At 43.3% G+C, this 26703-nt stretch overlaps 1 protein-coding gene across 3 annotated transcripts in view; it reads left to right on the forward strand.

Annotated features, from left to right (window-relative positions):
• ALS2 (alsin Rho guanine nucleotide exchange factor ALS2) overlaps positions 1-26703 on the forward strand; it is a 558121-nt gene that overhangs the window by 510479 nt on the left and 20939 nt on the right. For all 3 annotated transcript variants that reach the window (XM_053698688.1, XM_053698690.1, XM_053698689.1), the window contains 2 exons: positions 23451-23600; positions 23726-23822. In XM_053698688.1, coding sequence (XP_053554663.1) covers positions 23451-23600; positions 23726-23822 — 247 coding nt within the window. The remainder of the gene's footprint in view (positions 1-23450; positions 23601-23725; positions 23823-26703) is intronic.

Below are 26703 nucleotides of genomic sequence, written 5' to 3' on the forward strand. Positions count from 1 at the left end.
AATTTATTTCCGGCCATGGAGAGTCCACAACATCATTCCAATTACTAATGTGGTATTCTACTCCTGGTCAGCAGGAGGAGGCAAAGAGCACCCCAGCAAAGCTGTTAAGTGTAACTTCCCTTACCCATAATCCCCAGTCATTCAGCTGAAGGAAAATGGAAAAAGAAGAAACACAAGGGTTAAAAAGGTGCCTGAGGTTTACTAAAATATAACTGCCAAATTATAATTAAAAAAGAGGGCGTGGTCGTGGACTCTCCATGCCCGGAAAGAAGGTAAGCATAAATTTTGTTTTCTTTCCTATGGCATGGAGTCCACAGCATCATTCCAATTACTAGTGGGCACCAATACTCAAGCTAGGGGACACGGAATGAATAGGGAGGAGGACCTAAATAGAAGGCACCACCGCTTGAAGAACCTTTCTCCCAAAAGAAACCTCAGCCGAGACAAAAGTATCACATTTGTAGAATTTGGAAAAAGTATGCAAAGAGGACCATGTTGCCGCCTTACAAATCTGTTCCACAGAAGCTTCGTTTTTGAAAGCCCAAGAAGAGGAGACAGCCCTAGTGGAATGAGCTGTAATTCTCTCAGGAGGCTGTTGTCCAGCAGTCTCATAAGCAAAACGAATCACACTTCTTAACCAGAGAGAAAGAGAAGAAGTGGCCTTCTGGCCTTTACGTTTTCCAGAGAAAACAGCAAATAGGGCAGAAGATTGCTGAAAATCCTTAGTAGCTTGTAAGTAAAATTTTAGAGCATGCATAACATCCATGTTATGTAAAAGACTTTCCTTATGAGAAGAAGGATTAGGACAGAAAGAAGGAACAACAATTTCCTGATTAATGTGTCAATCCGACACCACATTAGGGAGAAACCCCAATATAGTATGAAGGACTGCCTTGTCTGCATGAAAAATAAGGTACGGGGAATCACTGCAGAAAGCTCTGAAACTCTGCAAGCGGTAGAAATAGCAAGGAGAAACAAAACCTTCCAAGATAACAATTTTATATCAACAACATGCATTGGCTCAAACGGAGCCTTCTGCAAAACTTTAAGAACTAGGTTAAAGGGACACTGAACCCAAATTTTTTCTTTTGTGATTCAGATAGAGCATGCAATTTTAAGAAACTTTCTAATTTACTCATATTATCAATTTTTCTTTGTTCTCTTGCTATCTTTATTTATTTATTTTTATTCCGGACCCTGGACAGCCCTTGTTTATTGGTGGGTGAATTTATCCACCAATCAACAAGAACAACCCAGGTTGTTCACCAAAAATGGGCCGGCATCTAAACTAACATTCTTGCTTTTTAAATAAAGATACCAAGAGAATGAAGAAAATTTGATAATAGGAGTAAATTAGAAAGTTGCTTATAATTGCATGCTCTATCTGATTCAAGAAAGAAAAAAAAAATTGGGTTCAGTGTCCCTTTAAGGCTCCAAAGAGGAGCAACAGGTTTAAACACAGGCCTGATTCTGACCAGAGCCTGAACAAAAGCTTGAACATCTGGTAATTCTGCCAGACGTTTATGCGAAAGGATAGACAGAGCAGAAATCTGACCTTTCAGAGTACTGACTGACAAACCCTTCTCCAGACCATCCTGAAGAAAAGATAAAATTCGAGGAATCCTCACCCAACTCCAAGAAAAACCTTCATACCAAAAAAGATATTTACGCCATATCTTATGGTAAATTTTACGAGTAACAGGTTTACGAGCCTGAAGCATAGCATCAGTGACTACCTCCGAAAAAAACGCATCTAGACAGGACTAGGCGTTCAATCTCCAAGCACTCAGCTTTAGAGAATCTAGATTTGGATGGAGGAATGGACCCTGAATTAGAAGGTCCTTCCTCAGAGGTAATCTCCAAGGAGGAAGAGATGACATCTTCACCAGATCTGCAAATCAGATCCTGCGAGGCCAGACAGGAGCTATTAGAATCACAGACGCTTTCTCCTGCTTGATACGAGCAATGACTCGTGGAAGGAGAGCAAATGGAGGAAACAGGTATGCTAGCCTGAAGTTCCAAAGAACCGCCAGAACATCTATCAAGGCGGCTTAAGGATCTCTTGACCTTAAATCTTACTTTGGAAGCTTGGCGTTTTGACGAGATGCCATAAGGTCCAACTCCGGAACCCCCCACCTGAGGGTTATCCTGGAGAACACTTCCAGATGTAGAGCCCACTTCCAAGGATGAAAAGTCTGTCTGCTCAGAAAATCGGCTTCCCAATTGTCCACTCCTGGAATATGGATGGCAGATAGAAGACAATCGTGAGCTTCCGCCCACTGCAGAATGCGAGTCACCTCCTTCATGGCCAAGGAACTCAAAGTTCCTCCCTGGTGGTTGATGTAAGCCACTGAGGTGATGTTGTCCGACTGGAATCTGATAAACTGGACTAAAGTTAATTGAGGCCAGGCTGTAAAGGCTTTGAAGATTGCTCTCAATTCCAAGATATTTATGGGAAGAGAAGACTCTTCCCGAGATCACATGCCCTCAGCTTTCAGAGAACCCCAAACAGCTCCCCAGCCTGACAGGCTGGCGTCCATAGTCACAATCACCCAGAAAGGTCTCAGGAAGCAAGTGCCCCGAGACAGATTTTCCTGAGAAATCCACCTCGAGAGAGAGACTCTTGTTAGGGGGTCCAGATTTATCCTCTGCGATAAATCTGAATGGTCTCCGTTCCATTGACGGAGCATGCAAAGCTGAAGCGGTCACAGATGGAATCCAAGCAAAAGGAATGATGTCCATGGAAGCCACCATCAGACCAATCGCTTCCATGCATAGAGCCACTGATGCATGAAAAGCAGAATGGAGGGAAAGGCAAGAAGTTTGGATCTTCTGACGTTAGGAAAATCTTCATGGACAGCGAATCTATGATTGTCCCTAGGAAAATCACTCTTGTAGTTGGAGCTAGAGAACTCTTTTCCAGATTCACCTTCCACCCGTGGGAGCGTAGAAAAGACAACATCATCTCTGTATGAGATTTTGCTAGTTGAAAAAATGACGCCTGAACCAAGACGTTGTCTAGATAAGGCGCCACCACAATTCCCTGGGATCTGATCACTGCCACTAGAGCTCCCAGAACCTTTGTGAATATTCTGGGAGCTGTGGCAAGACCAAACGGAAGTGCATTAAACTGGAAATGCTTGTCCAGAAAGGCAAACCTTAGAAACTATTAATGATCTCGGTGAATGGGAACGTGTAAGTACGTGTCCTTCAGGTCTATGGTCGTCATGAACTGCCATTCTTCCATTGGTTCAGGAAGGTAACGAATAGTTCCCATTTTGAAGGACGGAACCTTGAGGGATTTGTTTAGATCTAGGATAGGCTGAAAAGTTCCCTCCTTTTTGGGATTTACAAAAAGATTTGAATAGAATCCTAGACCCTGTTCCTCTAGAGGGACTAGTACAATAACCTCCAGGGAGGATAGGTCCTTTACGCAATTTAAGAAGACCTCCCTCTTTACCTGGTTTGAGGATAGTCTTAACAGGAGAAATCTGCCCCTTGGAGGGCAAGACTTGAATCCTATTTTGTAACCATGGGATACTATGTCCACAGCCCATGGATCTGGGACATTGTGTATCCAAGCCTGTTTGAAAAGAGAAAGTCTGCCCCCCACCTGATCCAAAATCGAATCGGGGTGGACCCTTCATCCTGATTTAGAGTCAGCGGAAGACTTTTTGTTTTGTTTTCCCTTGTTCCAGGGCTGGCTGGTCTTCCAAGTGGACCTGGATTGGTCTGGTTTGGAAGAAGATGACTTCTGTCCTTTTAAAGTTGCAAAAGGAACGAAAATTAGAAGTCTGTCGACCCTTAGATCTATTCTTCTTGTCCTGATTCCACCTGTAATCTCTGACATGATCTCCGCCAGACCGGGCCCAAACAAAGTCTTACACTTATAAGGTAAATCCAAAATTTTGGCCTTTGAAGAAACATCAGCCAACCAAGATTTTAACCATAGAGCACTGCAAGCTAGCACAGTGAAGCTAGATATTTTAGCTCCCAGTCTACTTACCTGCATTTTGGCATCACAGATAAAGCTATTGGCCAGTTTAAGAGCTTTGATCCTATCTTGGATCTCCTCTACCGTAGTCTCTTCTCCAATAAGATCAGACAGGGCATTGCACCAAAAAGATGCTGCTCCCGTAACCGTGGCAATACTTGCCGCAGGTTGCCACTGTAAACCCTGATGGATGTACATCTTTTTTTAAATAAGCCTCCAGCTTTTTATCCATTGGAGCCTTAAAAGAACAACTATCCTCTATAGGAATGGTAGTTATTTTAGCTAGAGTAGAAATAGCTTCTTCTACTTTAGGTACGGTGTGCCATGAGTCTCAAATAGAGTCAGCAACAGGAAATATTTTTAAAAAACAGGGGAGGGGGAAAAAGGAACCCATGGTTTATGCCATTCCTGAGCTATAATTTTAGATATTTTCCTAGGAACAGGAAAAACCTCATCAGAAGGAGGAGAATCATAAACTCCAATTTAGAAGACGTCTTAGGGTTGGCAGCAACCGAAGGTTCAGAGTCATCCAAAGTAGCTAGAACCTCCTTCAGTAGTAACCGAAGATGTTCAAGCTTAAATCTAAAATGAACCTCTTCAGATTCTGAATATTTTGCCGCCAAAGTGTCAGAGTCTGAAATTTCACCTTCAGAAGTTACTGAAGTATTCTCATCAGACAATTAAGAAAGGTTGACCAGCGCAGATTTAGAGGGGTCAGAGGCCTTACTAGCGGACAAATGTTTAGATTTTATCTTACTCTTACCTGAAGAAGGGAATCTGACAAAGCCCGCGATACTGCAGATGTAATCTGAGCGGCAAAGGCCCCAGGTAAATAAACACCCCCAGGTGTTGAGGAGAAAGCTGAGGCATGTCACGCACAGCATTATCCTGAGAGACATTTGGCTCAGAAGGGACAAATTTGTCTTTAAATTTTAAAGTTTTAGATAAGCATGAGGAACAAAATTGCATTGGCAAACAATTTGAGCCTCTAAACATAGTAAGCTTTTATCAACAGACATAGACTGATCTAACTCTGAATACATTTTATAGATGCAGCTGTTAATAATATTGTAAAAGAAAAAAGACTTTCAAATTTTATTAGAAATTTAGAGAGCAATAAAAAGATCCTTCAAAGCAACTTGACACCCCACTAGTCAGAGGAAACAAAACCTTTCCTGCAAGGATCTTCTCCTCTAGCCGAAAAAACGATCCGATGATGAGAAATATGACACAAACTAACATCAGACAGAGCCCTGAAATGCGATACACCTCAACGCAATGCAAGCTCACGAAGCTCTGCTCTGATCTACCGGATGTGCAGGCGTCACGTGAGCGGGTTGAAAAACTAACTGCGCCACTTGAAAGAGCACAAAAAAGTAAACTGTTTACAGTTTGACCGTTTTATATTAATTAACCCTCTCTAACTGTATCCTCAAAATATGTCAGACCCATGAATACACTATAAAAGTGTCCTGCAGTCCGCTAATGCATCACTCCTCAATCGAACACAATAAAGTCCCCCAGCCAAATAACGTCTCACAATTACACCATACAATGTCCTATCCTCCAAAGAAAGTAGCCTTAACTAATAAAGATATCTATGTCCCATTTGCTATAATCTGTCCAGAATAAATATCCTTAATTAAAAAGGATATCTATGTCCCAATTTGGATCCGTATGAGGATTAACCTCTTAAGTGCTGCTGTCCTTCAGTACCTAGAAGTTAAAGGCACTTACCTAAGATCCAGCTGCAGGACAGATGCTGCTACATAGGTGTGACAGGCATTTCACTCCCTGTCATGGACCTGTAGTAAAAGAAAGAACAGAGTAACCAACTCTGGCTTTCTGCAAAGGGGTAGCAAAATGTTAAAAGTAAAGGAAAGACTACCTCGCCGCCTTTCAACTGCTAAAAGCCACCACTACTCTTACTAAAGAGATTGACATGGACACAGCTAGACCCCAGTCCTTGCTTGCAGGGAAAAGTACCCATAAAAGGATTAAATATCTTCAGACACCAACTGCGCACATCCTCCATTGACAGAGGCAAAAAGAATGACTGGGGATTATGGATAAGGGAAGTTACACTTAACTGCTGGCCAGGAGTAGAATATCCCACTAGTAATTGGAATGATGTCGTGGACTCTCCATGCCATAGGAAAGAAATACGTTTTTTTGTTTTTTTCCCCATTAGTGCTGAGATCACATGCGCTTTACTGTGATCTTGTGGGATTTGAACTTAAAGGGACATTAAACACTAAATAAATGCTACATAGAATGATACATTCAAAGAAAGGAATAGTCTGAAAATAACATGTAGATGTATTTTTTAAAGTTTCATTAGCAGTTTAAATATTGACAAAATAAGAGTAAAGTTTTAGTGTCTATAAAACAATGAGAGCTGCCATGTTGGAACTTAGGTTACCTTCTCTGCTGTGGCCAATTATGAACAGTTTTATAAATAGGTCACTAGAGTGTGTAGTCAATAGCTGTGTGGAATAGAACAGTGTTCTCCACTTCCATTTCTATCAGGAACTGAAAAGCTCACAATTTTAAAATGGAATTACAGGAAAAGGGGACAAACTAAATATATATAATTTGTCATTTTATATTACCATCTCAAAGTGTTTAATGTCCCTTTAAGCTCATTGAATTTCACCATGATCTTCCAAGATCATAGCAAAAAGGAGGCAAATAAAAGGACAATGCCTGCACATGCCAGATGCTTACGCTCTTGAAAATTCAGGGACAAACATCCAGGTGGGATGCTTAAAATTGATCTACAATGGACTTTAGCTACTGAAATTTTTTTGAGGTAAAATATATTTGTTTTTCATAGTGGTGTTCATGGGATTATGTATAATCTGTCTTTTACAGATCACTTTCAAATAATTTAGCCTGTGGGTAACATGACCCTTTTAGTGGTGCAGCAGTTTTGGGAGTCTTGGAGGTGTACAGCACCATAAATTATAGAGACCCCAACAATGCTGTTGATATTGACCAAATAATAGTGTAAAAATAAAAATTAGTGCGTTTCAGCATGAATAAGGTTATCAGTATACAGTTCAATTCAGTGTAACACATCTACTTTACAAGTGCTCTATACTAGAAAATATGTTAATCATTTTATTTACTTCTTAAATGGAGAGAGTCCACAGCTGCATTCATTACTTTTGGGAAATAAGAACCTGGCCACCAGGAGGAGACAAAGACACCCCAGTCAAAGGCTTAAATACTCCTCCCACTCCCCTCATCCCCCAGTCATTCTTTGCCTTTCATCCCAGGAGGTTGGCAGAGAAGTGTCAGAATTTATTTCTCTTGTAAGGTGTATCCAGTCCACGGGTTCATCCATTACTTGTGGGATATTCTCCTTCCCAACAGGAAGTTGCAAGAGGACACCCACAGCAGAGCTGTCTATATAGCTCCTCCCCTAACTGCCACCCCCAGTCATTCTCTTGCAACTCTCGACATGAAAGGAAGCATCAAGAGATATGTGGTGACTTAGTGTAGTTTTAACTTCAATCAAGAGTTTGTTATTTCTCCAACATAGGTGTGTCCGGTCCACGGCGTCATCCTTACTTGTGGGATATTCTCTTCCCCAACAGGAAATGGCAAAGAGCCCAGCAAAGCTGGTCACATGATCCCTCCTAGGCTCCGCCTTCCCCAGTCATTCTCTTTGCCGTTGTACAGGCAACATCTCCACGGAGATGGCTTAGAGTTTTTTAGTGTTTAACTGTAGTTTTTATTATTCAATCAAGAGTTTGTTATTTTAAAATAGTGCTGGTATGTACTATTTACTCTGAAACAGAAAAGAGATGAAGATTTCTGTTTGTAAGAGGAAAATGATTTTAGCAACCGTTACTAAAATCGATGGCTGTTCCACACAGGACTGTTGAGAGGAATTAACTTCAGTTGGGGGAACAGTGAGCAGATTTTTGCTGCTTGAGGTATGACACATTCTAACAAGACGATGTAATGCTGGAAGCTGTCATTTTCCCTATGGGATCCGGTAAGCCATTTTTATTACAGAGTAAATAAGGGCTTCACAAGGGCTTGTTAAGACTGTAGACATTTTCTGGGCTAAATCGATTCATATATAACATATTTAGCCTTGAGGAATCATTTAATATGGGTATTTTTGTAAAATAATATCGGCAGGCACTGTTTTAGACACCTTATTCTCTAGGGGCTTTCCCTAATCATAGGCAAAGCCTCATTTTCGCGCCGGTATTGCGCACTTGTTTTTGAGAAGCATGACATGCAGTCGCATGTGTGAGGAGCTCTGATACATAAAAAAGACTTTCTGAAGGCGTCATTTGGTATCGTATTCCCCTTTGGGCTTGGTTGGGTCTCAGCAAAGCAGATACCAGGGACTGTAAAGGGGTTAAAGATAAAAACGGCTCCGGTTCCGTTATTTTAAGGGTTAAAGCTTCCAAATTTGGTGTGCAATACTTTTAAGGCTTTAAGACACTGTGGTGAAATTTTGGTGAATTTTGAACAATTCCTTCATACTTTTTCGCAATTGCAGTAATAAAGTGTGTTCAGTTTAAAATTTAAAGTGACAGTAACGGTTTTATTTTAAAACGTTTTTTGTACTTTGTTATCAAGTTTATGCCTGTTTAACATGTCTGAACTACCAGATAGACTGTGTTCTGAATGTGGGGAAGCCAAGGTTCCTTCTCATTTAAATAGATGTGATTTATGTGACACTGAAAATGATGCCCAAGATGATTCCTCAAGTGAGGGGAGTAAGCATGGTACTGCATCATTCCCTCCTTCGTCTACACCAGTCTTGCCCACTCAGGAGGCCCCTAGTACATCTAGCGCGCCAATACTCCTTACTATGCAACAATTAACGGCTGTAATGGATAATTCTATCAAAAACATTTTAGCCAAAATGCCCACTTATCAGCGTAAGCGCGACTGCTCTGTTTTAGATACTGAAGAGCATGAGGACGCTGAGGATAATGGTTCTGATATGCCCCTACACCAGTCTGAGGGGGCCAGGGAGGTTTTGTCTGAGGGAGAAATTTCAGATTCAGGGAAAATTTCTCAACAAGCTGAACCCGATGTGATTACATTTAAATTTAAGTTGGAACATCTCCGCGCTCTGCTTAAGGAGGTGTTATCCACTCTGGATGATTGTGAGAATTTGATCATCCCAGAGAAACTATGTAAAATGGACAAGTTCCTAGAGGTCCCGGGGCCCCCAGAAGCTTTTCCTATACCCAAGCGGGTGGCGTAAATTGTAAATAAAGAATGGGAAAGGCCCGGTATACCTTTCGTCCCTCCCCCCATATTTAAAAAATTGTTTCCCATGGTCGACCCCAGAAAGGACTTATGGCAGACAGTCCCCAAGGTCGAGGGGGCGGTTTCTACTTTAAACAAACGCACCACTATACCCATAGAAGATAGTTGTGCTTTCAAAGATCCTATGGATAAAAAATTAGAAGGTTTGCTTAAAAAGATGTTTGTTCAGCAAGGTTACCTTCTACAACCAATTTCATGCATTGTCCCTGTCACTACAGCCGCGTGTTTCTGGTTCGATGAGCTAGAAAAGGCGATCGATAGTGATTCTCCTCCTTATGAGGAGATTATGGACAGAATCCGTGCTCTCAAATTGGCTAATTCTTTCACCCTAGACGCCACTTTGCAATTGGCTAGGTTAGCGGCGAAAATTTCTGGGTTTGCTATTGTGGCGCGCAGAGCGCTTTGGTTGAAATCTTGGTCAGCGGATGCGTCTTCCAAGAACAAATTGCTTAACATTCCTTTCAAGGGGAAAACGCTGTTTGGCCCTGACTTGAAAGAGATTATCTCTGATATCACTGGGGGTAAGGGCCACGCCCTTCCTCAGGATAGGTCTTTCAAGGCCAAAAATAAACCTAATTTTCGTCCCTTTCGTAGAAACGGACCAGCCCCAAGTGCTACGTCCTCTAAGCAAGAGGGTAATACTTCTCAAGCCAAGCCAGCCTGGAGACCAATGCAAGGCTGGAACAAGTGAAAGCAGGCCAAGAAGCCTGCCACTGCTACCAAGACAGCATGAAATGTTGGCCCCCGATCCGGGACCGGATCTGGTGGGGGGCAGACTTTCTCTCTTCGCTCAGGCTTGGGCAAGAGATGTTCTGGATCCTTGGGCACTAGAAATAGTCTCCCAAGGTTATCTTCTGGAATTCAAGGGGCCTCCCCCAAGGGGGAGGTTCCACAGGTCTCAATTGTCTTCAGACCACATGAAAAGACAGGCATTCTTACATTGTGTAGAAGACCTGTTAAAAATGGGAGTGATTCATCCTGTTCCTTTAGGAGAACAAGGGATGGGGTTCTACTCCAATCTGTTCGTAGTTCCCAAAAAAGAGGGAACATTCAGACCAATCTTAGATCTCAAGATCCTAAACAAGTTTCTCAAGGTTCCATCGTTCAAAATGGAAACCATTCGAACAATTCTTCCTTCCATCCAGGAAGGTCAATTCATGACCACGGTGGATTTAAAGGATGCGTATCTACATATTCCTATCCACAAGGAACATCATCGGTTCCTAAGGTTCGCATTCCTGGACAAGCATTACCAGTTTGTGGCACTTCCGTTCGGATTAGCCACTGCTCCAAGGATTTTCACAAAGGTACTAGGGTCCCTTCTAGCGGTGCTAAGACCAAGGGGCATTGCAGTAGTACCTTACTTGGACGACATTCTGATTCAAGCGTCGTCCCTTCCTCAAGCAAAGGCTCACACGGACATTGTCCTGGCCTTTCTCAGATCTCACGGGTGGAAAGTGAACGTAGAAAAAAGTTCTCTATCTCCGTCAACAAGGGTTCCCTTCTTGGGAACAATAATAGACTCCTTAGAAATGAGGATTTTTCTGACAGAGGCCAGAAAATCAAAACTTCTAAACTCTTGTCAAATACTTCATTCTGTTCCTCTTCCTTCCATAGCGCAGTGCATGGAAGTAATAGGTTTGATGGTAGCAGCAATGGACATAGTTCCTTTTGCGCGAATTCATCTAAGACCATTACAACTGTGCATGCTCAGTTTCAATGCTCTCAAGGCTTGGCCTCAGCTAGCAAAGGCCAAGTTCATACGGTTTCAATCAGACAACATGACGACTGTTGCGTACATCAACCATCAGGGGGGAACAAGGAGTTCCCTGGCGATGGAAGAAGTGACCAAAATCATTCAATGGGCGGAGACTCACTCCTGCCACTTGTCTGCAATCCACATCCCAGGAGTGGAAAATTGGGAAGCGGATTTTCTGAGTCGTCAGACATTTCATCCGGGGGAGTGGGAACTCCATCCGGAAATCTTTGCCCAAATTACTCAATTGTGGGGCATTCCAGACATGGATCTGATGGCCTCTCGTCAGAACTTCAAGGTTCCTTGCTACGGGTCCAGATCCAGGGATCCCAAGGCGACTCTAGTAGATGCACTAGTAGCACCTTGGACCTTCAAACTAGCTTATGTATTCCCGCCGTTTCCTCTCATCCCCAGGCTGGTAGCCAGGATCAATCAGGAGAGGGCATCGGTGATCTTGATAGCTCCTGCGTGGCCACGCAGGACTTGGTATGCAGACCTGGTGAATATGTCATCGGCTCCACCATGGAAGCTACCTTTGAGACGAGACCTTCTTGTTCAAGGTCCGTTCGAACATCCGAATCTGGTCTCACTTCAACTGACTGCTTGGAGATTGAACGCTTGATCTTATCAAAGCGAGGGTTCTCAGATTCTGTCATTGATACTCTTGTTCAGGCCAGAAAGCCTGTAACTAGAAAAATTTACCACAAAATATGGAAAAAATATATCTGTTGGTGTGAATCTAAAGGATTCCCTTGGGACAAGGTAAAAATTCCTAAGATTCTATCCTTTCTTCAAGAAGGTTTGGAGAAAGGATTATCTGCAAGTTCCTTGAAGGGACAGATTTCTGCCTTGTCTGTGTTACTTCACAAAAAGCTGGCAGCTGTGCCAGATGTTCAAGCCTTTGTTCAGGCTCTGGTTAGAATCAAGCCTGTTTACAAACCTTTGACTCCTCCTTGGAGTCTCAATTTAGTTCTTTCAGTTCTTCAGGGGGTTCCGTTTGAACCCTTACATTCCGTTGATATTAAGTTATTATCTTGGAAAGTTTTGTTTTTGGTTGCAATTTCTTCTGCTAGAAGAGTTTCAGAATTATCTGCTCTGCAGTGTTCTCCTCCTTATCTGGTGTTCCATGCAGATAAGGTGGTTTTACGTACTAAACCTGGTTTTCTTCCGAAAGTTGTTTCTAACAAAAACATTAACCAGGAGATAGTCGTGCCTTCTTTGTGTCCGAATCCAGTTTCAAAGAAGGAACGTTTGTTGCACAATTTGGATGTTGTTCGTGCTCTAAAATTCTATTTAGATGCTACAAAGGATTTTAGACAAACATCTTCCTTGTTTGTTGTTTATTCTGGTAAAAGGAGAGGTCAAAAAGCAACTTCTACCTCTCTCTCTTTTTGGATTAAAAGCATCATCAGATTGGCTTATGAGACTGCCGGACGGCAGCCTCCTGAAAGAATCACAGCTCATTCCACTAGGGCTGTGGCTTCCACATGGGCCTTCAAGAACGAGGCTTCTGTTGATCAGATATGTAAGGCAGCGACTTGGTCTTCACTGCACACTTTTACTAAATTTTACAAGTTTGATACTTTTGCTTCTTCTGAGGCTATTTTTGGGAGAAAGGTTTTGCAAGCCGTGGTGCCTTCCATCTAGGTGACCTGATTTGCTCCCTCCCTTCATCCGTGTCCTAAAGCTTTGGTATTGGTTCCCACAAGTAAGGATGACGCCGTGGACCGGACACACCTATGTTGGAGAAAACAGAATTTATGTTTACCTGATAAATTACTTTCTCCAACGGTGTGTCCGGTCCACGGCCCGCCCTGGTTTTTTAATCAGGTCTGATAATTTATTTTCTTTAACTACAGTCACCACGGTATCATATGGTTTCTCCTATGCAAATATTCCTCCTTTACGTCAGTCGAATGACTGGGGAAGGCGGAGCCTAGGAGGGATCATGTGACCAGCTTTGCTGGGCTCTTTGCCATTTCCTGTTGGGGAAGAGAATATCCCACAAGTAAGGATGACGCCGTGGACCGGACACACCGTTGGAGAAAGTAATTTATCAGGTAAACATAAATTCTGTTTTTTAAACGGTACCGGCGTTGTACTGTTTTTCTCTCAGGCAGAAATTAGAAGAAGAGTTCTGCCTGGAGATTTGATGGTCTTAGCGGTTTGTAACTAAGGTCCACTGCTGTTCTTACACATAACTGAAGAATATGGGACAACTTCAGTTGGGGGGACGGCCTGCAGATTACCTGCTTTGAGGTATGTTCAGTAATTTTATTTCTAGAGAGATGATATGAGTTCTAGAAAATACTGACAGAGCATTGTGTACTGAGGTAAGCCTGATGCAGTGATTTAACAGCGACTGGGATCATGCTTACAGAACAGGGTAATACTCATGTTAATACTTATATTACTTAGGGACAAAATGTTTTCATGATTTTAAAAATAGGACGTTTTTTTCTCTGAGGGAGATAACTCTTTATTTGGGGCCTAGTTTCCACATGGCTAATCAGACACTCCTAGGAGTACTTTCTTAAGGCCCCTCTGGCATCCAGTACATGGTGGGAGGGGCCTATTTTAGCGCTCTAAATGCGCAGTTTTTATTCAGACTGAGACATCCAGCTTCCCTAGAGGAGTCCTCTGACACCTGAGGACCATTACAAGGGGTTTATTTCTAGTAGGAGCCTCAGCAGAGCTGTGGCAGGGTGCTGTCTTTTTAACGTTTTTAACGTTTTTCAATCCGGTTTGGGGCCTAAGGGGTTAATCATCCATTTGCAAGTGGGTGCAATGCTGCTTTAGTCCCTTACACACACTGTAAAAATTTCAAAGAATTTGCTTTATTTTTTCACTGTTTTGCAGTTTAAGTGTTAGTTTTTTTCTCTTAAACGCACAGTAACGTTTTTGTTTAATTGCTGTTTTACCTTTATTAAAGTGTTTTCCAAGCTTGCTTGTCTCATTACTAGTCTGTTAAACATGTCTGACATAGAGGAAATTCCTTGTTCAATATGTTTAGAAGCCATGGTGGAACCCCCTCTTAGAATGTGTACCAAATGTACTGAAATTTCTATAAACTATAAAGACCATATTATGGCACTTAAAGATTTATCTCCAGGGGATTGTCTGACTAAAAAAAGGGAGATTATGCCATCTAACTCTCCCCATGTGTCAGAACTTATAACTCCCGCTCAAGTGACGCCAAGTACAGCTAGCGCGTCTAATTCATTTACCTTGCGGGACATAGCGGCAGTTATGAATAATACCCTCACAGAGGTATTTTCCAAACTGCCAGGGTTACAAGGAAAGCGAGACAGCTCTGGAGCTAGAACTAATACAGAGCTTTCTGACGCTTTATTGCCTATGTCCGATATACCCTCACAATAATCAGAAGCCAGGTGAGCTTCTATCTGTGGGTGAACCTTCAGACTCAGGGAGGGCGTTACTTCAGCCTGATTCTGAAATGACAGCGTTTACATTTAAGCTTGAACACCTCCGCTTATTGCTTAGGGAGGTTTTAGCGACTCTGGATGACTGTGACCCCATTGTGGTTCCAGAGAAATTGTGTAAAATGGACAAATACTTTGCAGTGCCTGCACTGATGTTTTTCCAGTCCCTAAGAGGTTTTCGGAAATTATTACTGAGGAATGGGATAGACCAGGTGTGCCGTTCTCTCCCCCTCCTGCTTTCAAAAAGATGTTTCCCGTAGATGCCGCCATGCAGGACTCGTGGCAGACGGTCCCTAAGGTGGAGGGAGCAGTCTCTACCCTAGCTAAGCGTACAACTATCCCCGTCGAGGACAGTTGTGCTTTCCTAGATCCTATGGATAAAAAATTGGAGGGTCTCCTTAAGAAAATTTTTATACATCAAGGTTTTATCCTCCAGCCTCTTGCATGCATAGCCCCAGTTATTGCTGCAGGATTAAAGCTCTTAAGTTAGCTAATTCCTTTATTTCTGACGCCGTTTTTCAGTTAACCAAATTAACGGCTAAGAATTCAGGTTTTGCCATTTTGGCGCGTAGGGCGCTATGGCTTAAGTCCTGGTCAGCAGACGTTACTTCAAAGTCTAAACTTCTTAACATCCCCTTCAAGGGACAGACCCTATTCGGGCCTGGTCTGAAGGAGATAATTTCTGATATTACTGGAGGAAAAGGCCACGCCCTTCCTCAGGATAGGTCCAATAAGTTAAGGACCAAACAGAATAATTTTCATTCTTTTCGAAACTTTAAGAGTGGCGCAGCTTCAACTCCCTCTACTGCAAAACAAGAGGGAAATTTCGCCCAGTCCAAACCAGTCTGGAGACCTAACCAGGCTTGGAGCAAGGGGAAGCAGGCCAAGAAGCCTGCGGCTGCCTCTAAGACAGCATAAAGGAGTAGCCCCCGATCCAGGACCGGATCTAGTGGGGGGCAGACTTTCTCTCTTTGCCCAGGCTTGGGTAAGAGACGTCCAGGATCCCTGGGCTGCTAGAGATTGTTTCCCAGGGATATCTTCTGGAATTCAAAGGGTCATCTCCAAAGGGGAGATTTCATCTCTCACAACTATCTGTAAACCAGATAAAAAGAGAGGCATTCTTACGTTGCGTTCAAGACCTACTGGTTATGGGAGTGATACACCCAGTTCCAAGAGAGGAACAGGGGCTGGGTTTCTATTCAAACCTGTTTATAGTTCCCAAAAAAGAGGGAACTTTCAGACCTATCTTGGATCTCAAGATCCTAAACAAATTTCTCAGGGTCCCATCCTTCAAGATGGAGACAATTTGAACCATCCTTCCTATGATCCAGGAGGGTCAATATATGACTACAGTGGACTTAAAGGATGCTTATCTCCACATTCCGATTCACAGAGATCATCATCAGTTCCTCAGGTTCGCCTTCCTAGACAGGCATTACCAGTTTGTGGCTCTTCCCTTCGGGTTAGCCACGGCACCAAGAATCTTTACGAAGGTTCTAGGGTCCCTTCTGGCGGTTCTAAGGCCGCGGGGCATAGCGGTAGCCCCTTACCTAGACGAAATTCTGATTCAGGCGTCTACTCTTCAAATCGCCAAGTCCCATACGGACATTGTTCTGGCCTTTCTGAGGTCTCATGGGTGGAAAGTGAACATAGAAAAGCGTTCTCTCTCCCCTCTCACAAGAGTTTCCTTCCTAGGGACTCAAATAGATTTAGTAGAAATGAAAATTTTTCTGACGGAAGTCAGGATATCAAAGCTTCTAACTTCTTGCCGTGCTCTTCATTCCACTCCTCGGCCATCTGTGGCTCAGTGTATGGAAATGATCAGCTTAATGGTTGCGGCAATGGACATAGTTCCGTTTGCCCGCCTACATCTCAGACCACTGCAACTTTGCATGCTCAACCAGTGGAATGGAGACTACACAGATTTGTCTCCTCTGTTAGATCTGGATCAAGAGACCAGGGATTCTCTTCTCTGGTGGTTATCTCGGGTCCATCTGTCCAGGGGAATGAGTTTCCGCAGGCAAGAGTGGACTATAGTGACGACAGATGCCAGCCTTCTGGGCTGGGGTGCAGTCTGGAACTCCCTGAAGGCTCAGGGTTCGTGGACTCAGGAGGAAGCCCTCCTTCCAATAAACATTCTGGAACTAAGAGCGATACTCAATGCTCTTCAGGCTTGGCCTCAACTAGCTGCGGCCAAGTTCATCAGATTTCAGTCGGACAATATCGCGACTGTAGCCTATATCAACCATCAGGGGGGAACAAAGAGTCCCCTGGCCATGATGGAGGTTTCCAAGATAATTCTATGGGCAGAGATTCACTCGTGCCATCTCTCAGCTATCCATATCCCAGGAGTAGAGAACTGGGAGGTGGATTTTCTAAGTCGGCAGACTTTTCATCCGGGGGAGTGGGAGCTCCATCCGGAGGTATTTGCCCAGTTGATTCAACTATGGGGCAAACCAGAACTGGATCTGATGGCGTCTCGTCAGAACGCCAAACTTCCTCGTTACGGGTCCAGGTCAAGGGATCCCCAGGCAACGCTGATAGATGCTCTAGCAGTGCCCTGGTCCTTCAGCCTGGCTTATGTGTTTCCACCGTTTCCTCTCCTCCCTCGTCTGATTGCCAAGATCAAGCAGGAGAGAGCTTCGGTGATTTTGATAGCACCTGCGTGGCCACGCAGGACTTGGTATGCAGATCTGGTGGACATGTCATCCTTCCCACCATGGACTCTGCCGCTGAGGCAGGACCTTCTACTCCAAGGTCCATTCAAACATCCAAATCTAGTTTCTCTGCGTCTGACTGCTTGGAGATTGAACGCTTGATTTTATCAAAGCATGGTTTCTCCGAGTCGGTCATTGATACCTTGATTCAGGCTCGAAAGCCTGTCACCAGGAAAATCTATCATAAGATATGGTGTAAATATCTTCATTGGTGTGAATCCAAGGGTTACTCGTGGAGTAAGGTCAGGATTCCTAGGATACTATCTTTTCTCCAAGATGGATTGGAAAAGGGATTATCGGCTAGTTCCTTAAAGGGACAGATTTCTGCTCTGTCTATTCTTTTACACAAGCGTCTGGCTGATGTTCCAGACGTTCAGGCGTTTTGTCAGGCTTTGGTTAGAATCAGGCCTGTGTTTAAACCTGTTGCTCCGCCATGGAGTTTAAATTTAGTTCTTAAGGTTCTTCAAGGGGTTCCGTTTGAACCCTTGCATTCCATAGATATCAAGCTGTTATCTTGGAAAGTTCTGTTTTTAGTAGCTATCTCTTCGGCTCGAAGAGTTTGAGTTATCTGCCTTGCAGTGTGATTCCCCTTATCTGATCTTCCATGCAGATAAGGTAGTTTTACGTACCAAACCTGGGTTTCTTCCTAAGGTAGTATCTAATAGGAATATCAATCAGGAAATTGTTGTTCCTTCACTGTGTCCTAATCCTTCTTCCAAGAAGGAACGTCTATTACACAATCTTGACGTGGTTCGTTCTTTAAAGTTTTATTTGCAAGCTACTAAGGATTTTCGTCAAACATCTGCATTGTTTGTCGTCTACTCTGGACAGAGGAGAGGCCAAAAGGCTTCGGCATCTTCTCTTTCTTTTTGGCTGAGAAGCATAATCCGTTTAGCTTATGAGACTGCTGGCCAGCAGCCTCCTGAAAGAATTACAGCTCATTCCACTAGAGCGGTAGCTTCCACATGGGCTTTTAAAAATGAGGCCTCTGTTGAACAGATTTGTAAGGCGGTGACTTGGTCTTCGCTTCATACTTTTCCAAATTTTACTAATTTGATACTTTTGCTTCTTCGGAGGCTATTTTTGGGAGAAAGGTCTTACAGGCAGTGGTGCCTTCCGTTTAAGTACCTGCCTTGTCCCTCCCTTCATCCGTGTCCTAAAGCTTTGGTATTGGTATCCCACAAGTAATGGATGAACCCGTGGACTGGATACACCTTACAAGAGAAAACAAAATTTATGCTTACCTGATAAATTTCTTTCTCTTGTGGTGTATCCAGTCCACGGCCCGCCCTGTCACTTTAAGGCAGGTGTTTTTTATTTTTAAACTACAGTCACCACTGCACCCTATAGTTTCTCCTTTTTTCTTGCTTGTCTTCGGTCGAATGACTGGGGGTGGCAGTTAGGGGAGGAGCTATATAGACAGCTCTGCTGTGGGTGTCCTCTTGCAACTTCCTGTTGGGAAGGAGAATATCCCACAAGTAATGGATGAACCCGTGGACTGGATACACCACAAGAGAGAAATTTATCAGGTAAGCATAAATTTTGTTTTTGTCTCTTATGGAGGGTAGTACTCTTCGACATGGGACAGGAGTTTTAAGTAATCGTGTCAGTCTCTCAGTGAGGACTTAGATAAAAGTTAGAGTCCGTAGATGCAGGGAGAGTCTTTCTGCGAAACCATTCCAACTCATGTTAACAGCTCCTCTAGCAATCGGCATTGTCGAACTTTTCTCCGCTGCTTGTTTTCTTCTCTCAAGTTCATGGCGGAGGCAAGGCTACTATCCGCCAGACTTGAAGGGCCGTGTTCCTGTTCCACGCGTAGATTCCAGTAATATCGTTTCATTTTACTTTCTTTATGAATGTGCTTTAATACAAATGTTTTCCCGAGAGGCTACCACCTTGCGGGCCTAACTTAACATAAGGGTCTTAGTGAGTCTCCTTTAGTATCTTGGAATCAAGGGTTAATATCTCCTGAGGGGGGTTATTGAACAGGGGGTTTATAATCATATTTGTTATGTGATTCAACCTGCTTATGTGTGGTGTTTATTGGGCTTGCGGTTTGGAACATTGAGGCCTTTGGAAGTGACGCGGCCTTAGGGTTGGGCGCGCTTTTTGTTTCGTTTTTTTAACTATACGGTTCACTTTTTGGTCGGGCGTGGTTAAGCTCCGTCTTCCATTTCCGCATTCCCGACTGTGTGGCAAAGGAGAAATTCTAGTCCGCAGGGGTCTGGTCATAGAAGGTGGTGAGTGCCCCAGCCATTGTGGGTGTCAGGTGCCGTTCTTGTTTTACTTTGTTAGTCCATATTGCATATCCTCTATCCAGTATGGAGGATTCTGATGCTGAGACTACTTAAATTTCAGATTCAGTTATGGAGGATTCTGATACTGAGACCGTTATTATTTCAGATTCTGCGTCCGGTGAAGAATCCGGATTGGCCTCGTTGACACATGTCAACCAGTTTTGTTCTGTTTGCCATATGAGAGTGCCTTGTTCCTCTGGCTCGGGGAATCAAGGGTCAGCTGAGCCATCCGCCTCTGAGGGTCCATCCCCCGAGAAGCGAGTTCCATGCCATTTCATACTTCTGCATATGCGGGTAACCCAGTTTATGATTATTCCTCCATGCAAGGCGGCGTGTTCCCCCACGGAGGTTGCAGCACGTTGTCGCTTCCACGTACTTTTGGCGATTATTCGTCTGCAGAGTCCAGACATTTATTTGCAATTGTGCTCGTGCCATGTTGTCCCGGGTCTCCCGCCTTGGAGAGGGCCTCTACAGTTCCCTGCGGGTGTGACTGTCCCTGAGTGTTGTGCCTTTCGTTACAGAATTTCAGTTATTAAATGACCCTATCCTTATCGGGTACGGGAATTTTCAGTCTGCTAATTCGAATGGTGCACCTCATTAGACATGTGGGGATGATGTAATCTCCTGACTGTTCTTTCTTGAGATCCTTCCCAGTTTTTTTTGGAAGATTAGGGCTCCATTTGGCTGGTCCTGCGGTAGGCCTGTTTTCTTATTGGGCGTTAACCTCCGGGTTGCCTTATATTTTCTTTTATCCGATTAGGATGTCTTTTATGTTCTTTGTTTCCTTTGGGAATCTTAAACTGGGATCGATACTCCTGCGGAAGTGTGTTTGGGGACATGTTAGTCTGTTCCCTCTTCTTCCCCTCTGAGGGAGGATTCAGGCAGCTTGACGGTTAGGACCCGGGTTGCAGGCTGGTCCTGTTGGGTTCGGTACTGTCTTGTGGCAGTTCAGACACGTGGGGCCGTTCTGATTGGCTGGTCCGGTGAGGCGAAGAGTGCTCATGTTATCATTTGTTTTACATTCAACTAAGCATTCTAGAGGACCTGTGGGTCCGCAAGGCAGGAATGGTTGTCTCAGTCCTTATAGCCTTCAATTTGGATGACTGGGTCAGTGGAGTTTCCGCTGCGTCACTCTCTCTTGCATCTGGTAATGTCGGACTCTAGAGTTCCTCTCCCACGTGGTGGAGAGTTGGAGGGCTTAGCACCTTCTTACCGCTGAGTGAGCGGTTTGGCCTTTTTCTTTTGAGGCTCTGGAATTGTCCTTTTTGGACTTGGTCCTCAGCAGCTAGTAGTTTGAAGGGTAGTTCAGCTGCCTTGCAGCGGATGGTTTGCTGAATGTAGCCAGCTGCAGCTATTGCACATTGTCTGTGTACTATCTAGCTGTTTTTCTGAGACATTTTTGGTCTTCCTCTGTGGTCTCCATGTTGGGTCTCCTTTTAGGGGCCTGGGAGATGTTGGTTACCTGTTAGGAACACTGGACGCGGTCTCCTTGGGCTTGCTTGGAGTTCCTCCCGGAGAGGGATGACGCGCCCCTTTTCTCCCTGTGATCATCCGCTTGTATGGAGGTGATGTGGAGACCAGCCTTTGCTCGAGTGGTTTTGACCTTGTTTTCCTCTTGCCTTATTGTCCTGAGGCTGTTGGAGAGTCTAGGGGCTCTAGTGTAATTGTTTTCGACTTTTTCCGCCTTAGGTCGGGACTTGTGATTTTTTCTCGTTATCAGGATTCATCTGGATATTACCTTATTATCCCCTGTGGTCTGGGTTGTTATATCAGACGGGGTGTTAAGTTTTCGGGTATTGTTTGTTTAAACAATTGGGGGCTCGGACCAGTTTCACCCTGGGGCTTCCGGTTGCTGAGTTTTACTCAGCATTTTTCTTTGGGAACAATCCTGTTAGCTCAGGATGCTAAGACATAGATCTAACCTTTACGACTGAGGTTCGATTCCAATATTAAAGATCCTGTTGTGGGTTGTTACCGGACTTTTAGGCTCCAGGGCTGGTTCGGGGGTTCCCTAGTTCGTGGGAACTTGTGCTATGTCCTTCTACTTGGATTCTTTGACCTGGTCTTGGTTGGCCAGGTTTTCTGAGTACCGTTGCTTATTGGGCTTGTTTTGCACCTTAGGTGGTTTCCCTTGGTCAGCTTGCTGTAGTATCCATTGATTTTGCTGCTCTGCATGTAAATGGACTTGCAGGGTCACTGCTGTTAGCAGGCTAGTTTTAGGGGAATCCCTTACAACAGGGCTTCTGCGTTGGCTTGTGGAAGGTGCTGCTTTTAGCCATTTTCCCTTCTTTGGGTGAGAGCTGCTTCTCCTTTTTATGGAGATGTGGTCCTTTTCTTCAGAATTCTCCGGGATTCAGCAAATGGGAACTGTGAGTTCCCTAGCAGAGAGGGGTATTCTCTCTGGGTTGTTACGTCCCATATGGAGTCTTGCTGGCTTCGTGTCAAGACTAAGTTGGACCTTTTGCTAGATCCTTTGGGTCTACGGTCAGGTCACCTTTTCTAAGGAGTCGGGTTGCACCCGTGCTCTGTTGGGTTGGCTGTGGCCATTCTTCCGCTCGTCTTTGAGCTGCTTTTGGGATTCTTCTGTTCCCCTGTTTCAGACCTGCCGTTGCTGGGGCTGGCCTGGCTGGGAGTGGGTTCTGAGAGAAGTTGTCATCTCCAGGATCTAGATGGGCATAGTAGCTAGCTCCATAGGCTGCAAAGCAGAGGGTCTAGGATTGCTCCACTTCGGGTTCTGGGTATCACCTCTCTTTCTTGGGGGGCCTCGTGAAGGTTATGTGCTTCCCCCTTTGTGGAAGACCTGTGGGAAGGTCTGGTGGCTTGGATTGCCTAGAGGATGCCCTCTGTCTGGGAGTTGTCTTTTGCAACCTGTTCTTTTGCTGGCCGCTTTTACTTCTCAGCAAGTATTCTCTGTGTCATCCTGATGATGGCGGCATGTTCTTGACTGAGGGTTTCTCGTCTGGGTCTGTTACACGTATACTTCAGTATTCTAAGCTCGGACGATGTGTGTCTTCTGTTGTCTTTTGGTGCTCTTGCACGACGTTTGAGAGAGAGGTTACTATGCCGGTCCTATACCTCCGGTTTCTCCTGGTCTAGGCGTAGTCTCCCCTTGTCTGTCGGGAACCATTTAGCCCCTTGTGAGCTGGGCTCGCTCTGGGGAGTTTCCTTTTATGGATTTTGTGACCTTTCGGTTCTTCCTGTCCCTATCCCTTTAGGAGTTTAGGCTGGTGTTCCCTTCTTAGTGAGGGGTGAGGGACCGACTGTTGGGAGACGATGTCTCCTGGAGGCCTGCTGGCTAATTTGAGTCCGATTTTGCGGTCTCTAGCTCTGCTCTGGACTACCTGTGGGTCTGTGTCCTTGGGGCTTTTCCTTTCAAAGTTTTCTTAGCTTCGTATGAAGCTGGGTTTTTTTGTGGGCAGTGGTTTCAGGCTTGGTGCCCTCAGAATGGGCCGCCTATTGTACCCTCCCGTCTTGGCATTCAGTGTCCTCTATAGCTTGGGTATTGGTTTCCCAAAAGTAATGAATGCATCTGTGGACTCTTTTCATTTAAGAAGAAAAACATAAATTATGCTTACCTGATCATTTTCTTTTCTTCTGATGTCCACAGCTCCCCACCCGTACTTTTTATGTGGGGCGTCCTTATTTTTTTCTTCTGGCACCTTTCACCCTGATATTTCTTCTACTTTTCCTTGTTCCTCTGCAGAATGACTGGGGGAAGAGGGGAGTGGGAGGAGTATTTAAGCCTTTGGCTGGGGTGTCTTTGTCTCCTCCTGGTGGCCAGGTTCTTATTTCCCAAAAGTAATGAATGCAGCTGTGGATTCTTTCCATCAGAAGAAAAGAAAACTATCAGGTAAGGATAATTTATGTTTTTTTTTCTCTAATTGGGTTATAAATTACATATGAAAACCATAACCTCCTTCACCTTCTCTTTCTCAGCACAACATTTACACCATCAGACAAACTGAAAGTTATTCAACAGACATTTGAGGAGATCACCCAGGAAGTGCAAGGGGCTCTTAAGGAGGACTTTCTCTGGTCCATGGATGACCTGTTCCCTGTCTTCCTTTATGTTGTTCTTCGGGCTAGGTTAGTCAATTTTACCATGAAGCTGGCTGGCTGTATTCTCATTCAAGTATCAAAGGGCTGCTGGTCATCAACATTAGATACATTCATTTATGATAAATTAATAGATAAATGTCATTTTCATGCAGAATACGGAATCTTGGTTCTGAGGTGCATCTGATAGAAGACCTAATGGATCCTTACCTACAACATGGAGAACAGGGGATTATGTTCACCACTTTGAAGGTAAGTGGCTTCTGCATCTAAAGCAATTGTTTTTGTTAGTTTGTTTTGTTCTGGCAGCCAGTCTTATATTTCTGATGCATCAGAACTTAGTCCACATTTATTTTATTTATTGTTCAGCAGCTGTTCTTTAGTTAAATATACAAAATATTTAACCATTGACTTGTAATACAAGATCATGTGAGGTCACACACAAAAATAACTCACCTTTTATCTAGCATTTGTGTTCCACTTATAATCTAGTCTTAAAGAGACACAATACTTGTATGCTAAATTACTTGCAAGCGATGCAGCATAACTGTAAAAAGCTGACATGAAAATATCACCTGAGTCACTATGTAAAAAGGAAAATATTTTAACCTCACAAATTCTCCAGCTCACCAGAGTAAGTGCTCTGTCAACATTTCTCCTTCAGCTGCTGTCCAACTGCAAATTGGGGGAAAACATAGCCCATCAGCATTGCTGAGGTCATGTGTTGCTTTGCTGTGATCTCATAAGATTTCATAGTAAACTTCCTTAAACTGAATAGGAAAATAGCATGACTGTGCCTGCACATGCCAGATGCACACTCCCTTGCAAGTCCTGGGACAAGCATCCTAATTCGGCTGCTTAAAGTCTCTTTACAGTGGGGTGTGAATACGTAGACATTTTTAAAAAAAAAAATATCTTCCTTTTTTACATGGAGATATTCAGGTGATATTTTCTAGTCAACTTTTTACAGCTAAAAAACAAACAAAAGAGCAGCGCTCAAGGAAGATACTCCTACCCTCGGTATGCGTCCACAACAATTCAGCCCCCTTCACACTCTAGTACTGTATCAGTACAGCTACCATACGCGTACATTCAATGTCGGTCCCCAGACTGACGTCACTCGCCAGTGCGTCCCATCAAACGCTTCACAAATAGCAAGCAACCTCCTCCATACAGCACCCAGTTCCAGACGATCACAGGACTCAAGGATATAAAAGCACAACTTTAATAGGCATTATCCAACAATACACACATCACAAAAATAGGGTCAAACATGTTTCGAATTCATCATATTGTTCTTTCTCAATGACCCCTAATTAACAAATGGCTAGCAACTTACTTATACCCACATAGCACCTCCTCCTAAAATCTCTATATCCAATCAAAAATTGTGTGATCATAAGTACCTCACCTGTATACAAATTAGCACAGGAGCTTCACTCGGCCAATTTTATAGCTTTATAGGCTATGTGTAATGTCAATATATACATACTGTATATACAAAAAGGAATGCAAAGAAAGATAATATTATTTGCCAAAACACATTCTTTACACAAATAGTTTAACATCCCACTCTGAGTTCAAACCTCTTGGTATTCTAGTTTTCAGTTGAAATATCCAAAAGACTTCACATTGTCTAAGGACTTCTTCTTTGTTACCCCCTCTCGGATGTCTTGGAACAACTTGGATACACTGAAATACCAAGAGTGAGCTGTCTGCGTTATGCTCCCTTTTAAAGTGCAGTGATACTGTAGTAGTTGACTCAGGATCCTCAATGGCTCTCAAATGTTCTAAAGAGCGATCCTTAGGGGGTCTGGTGGTGAGTCCCACGTACTGCTTACAGCACCCCCTACAGGTCAGAAGCTATATTACATAACACGAATTACATGTTGCATATTGTTTAATCTGGTATACTTTTTCTGTAACTTGCGAAGTAAATTCTGAACCAAACATAGCATATGACCAGGATTTACACCTGCTACTATTACACTTAAAGAAACCAAGTTTTAATGACAGACAGTTCTTTCTTTCTGGAAGGCAACATTGAAGGTGACAATATGTTACCTAAAGTTTTCACCTTTTGCGATATAAAACCAAATCACCAAATCCATCATGCACAATTTTCCTAAGTGCATCATTGGCAATGAATTGCGTATAATTGAATTGAAAATCTTGTGATATTCATTGCTATATGTGGTGATGAACTTAGGTTTGTGTTCAAAAGAACTGGTTTTGTTTTTTTAAAAGAAAAAGGGAACCTCTGTCCTGTCCAAGACATGTACCGGACTCTTTACAATCTCTAAACTCTCTTTATTATAACCTCTATCAAGAAATCTTTTTGTGAGATCATGGGCATGACTTTCATATTTTTGAGGATCAGTGCAGTTACGTTTGACTCTCATGTACTGGATGTTAGGGATAGCATAAACGGTATTCCTTGGATGGCATGAATTGGCATTCAGGATTATATTGCTTGCTATTACCTTACAATACAATTCTACCTCAATACAGTGTTTGGCTACATTTGAATTTAGTGTAATATCCAAATATGGGATACTCTCCTTACTATATGTAAAGGTAAAATTTAAGATTTTAGATTTAAATCATTCTCCTGTAAATAAGCCAAAAATATAGACATCTGTTGCTCAGGACCTTTCCAAACAAATAAAAGGTTGTCAATGTAGCAACCAAAATAAAGGATGTTCTCTCTAAAGGGATTACTATCTCCAAAGACGCAGAAAAGCTCCCATCAACCTAAATATAGGTTGGCGTATGAAGGAGCAAACTTTGCTCCCATTGCTTTTCCGTGCCTCTGGAGATAGTAATCCCCCTCAAACATAAAGAAATTATGTGAAAGCAAAAAGTCAATAGACCTAAGGATAAACTCTCTTACTCTCTTACAGCTGTGCTGCATCAGGGTATCATGTCTCTTTAAATAAATGCTAGATATCATATATTTAAATTAAAATGATCCCATCTAATAATATGCAGGTGTCGTATTTTTTTTTTTTATCTTTTTTTTTATTTTATCTTTTTTTAATATTATTATATTTGTTATTAAAATATTTAAACAAAATATTTGTAAATGTTTTCTATAAAGCAAAGGGCACTGGGGTTCCTTCTCTGCTGAGGT

This window comes from Bombina bombina, chromosome 1, assembly GCF_027579735.1.
Source record: "Bombina bombina isolate aBomBom1 chromosome 1, aBomBom1.pri, whole genome shotgun sequence".
NCBI classification, from domain to species: Eukaryota; Metazoa; Chordata; class Amphibia; order Anura; family Bombinatoridae; genus Bombina; species Bombina bombina.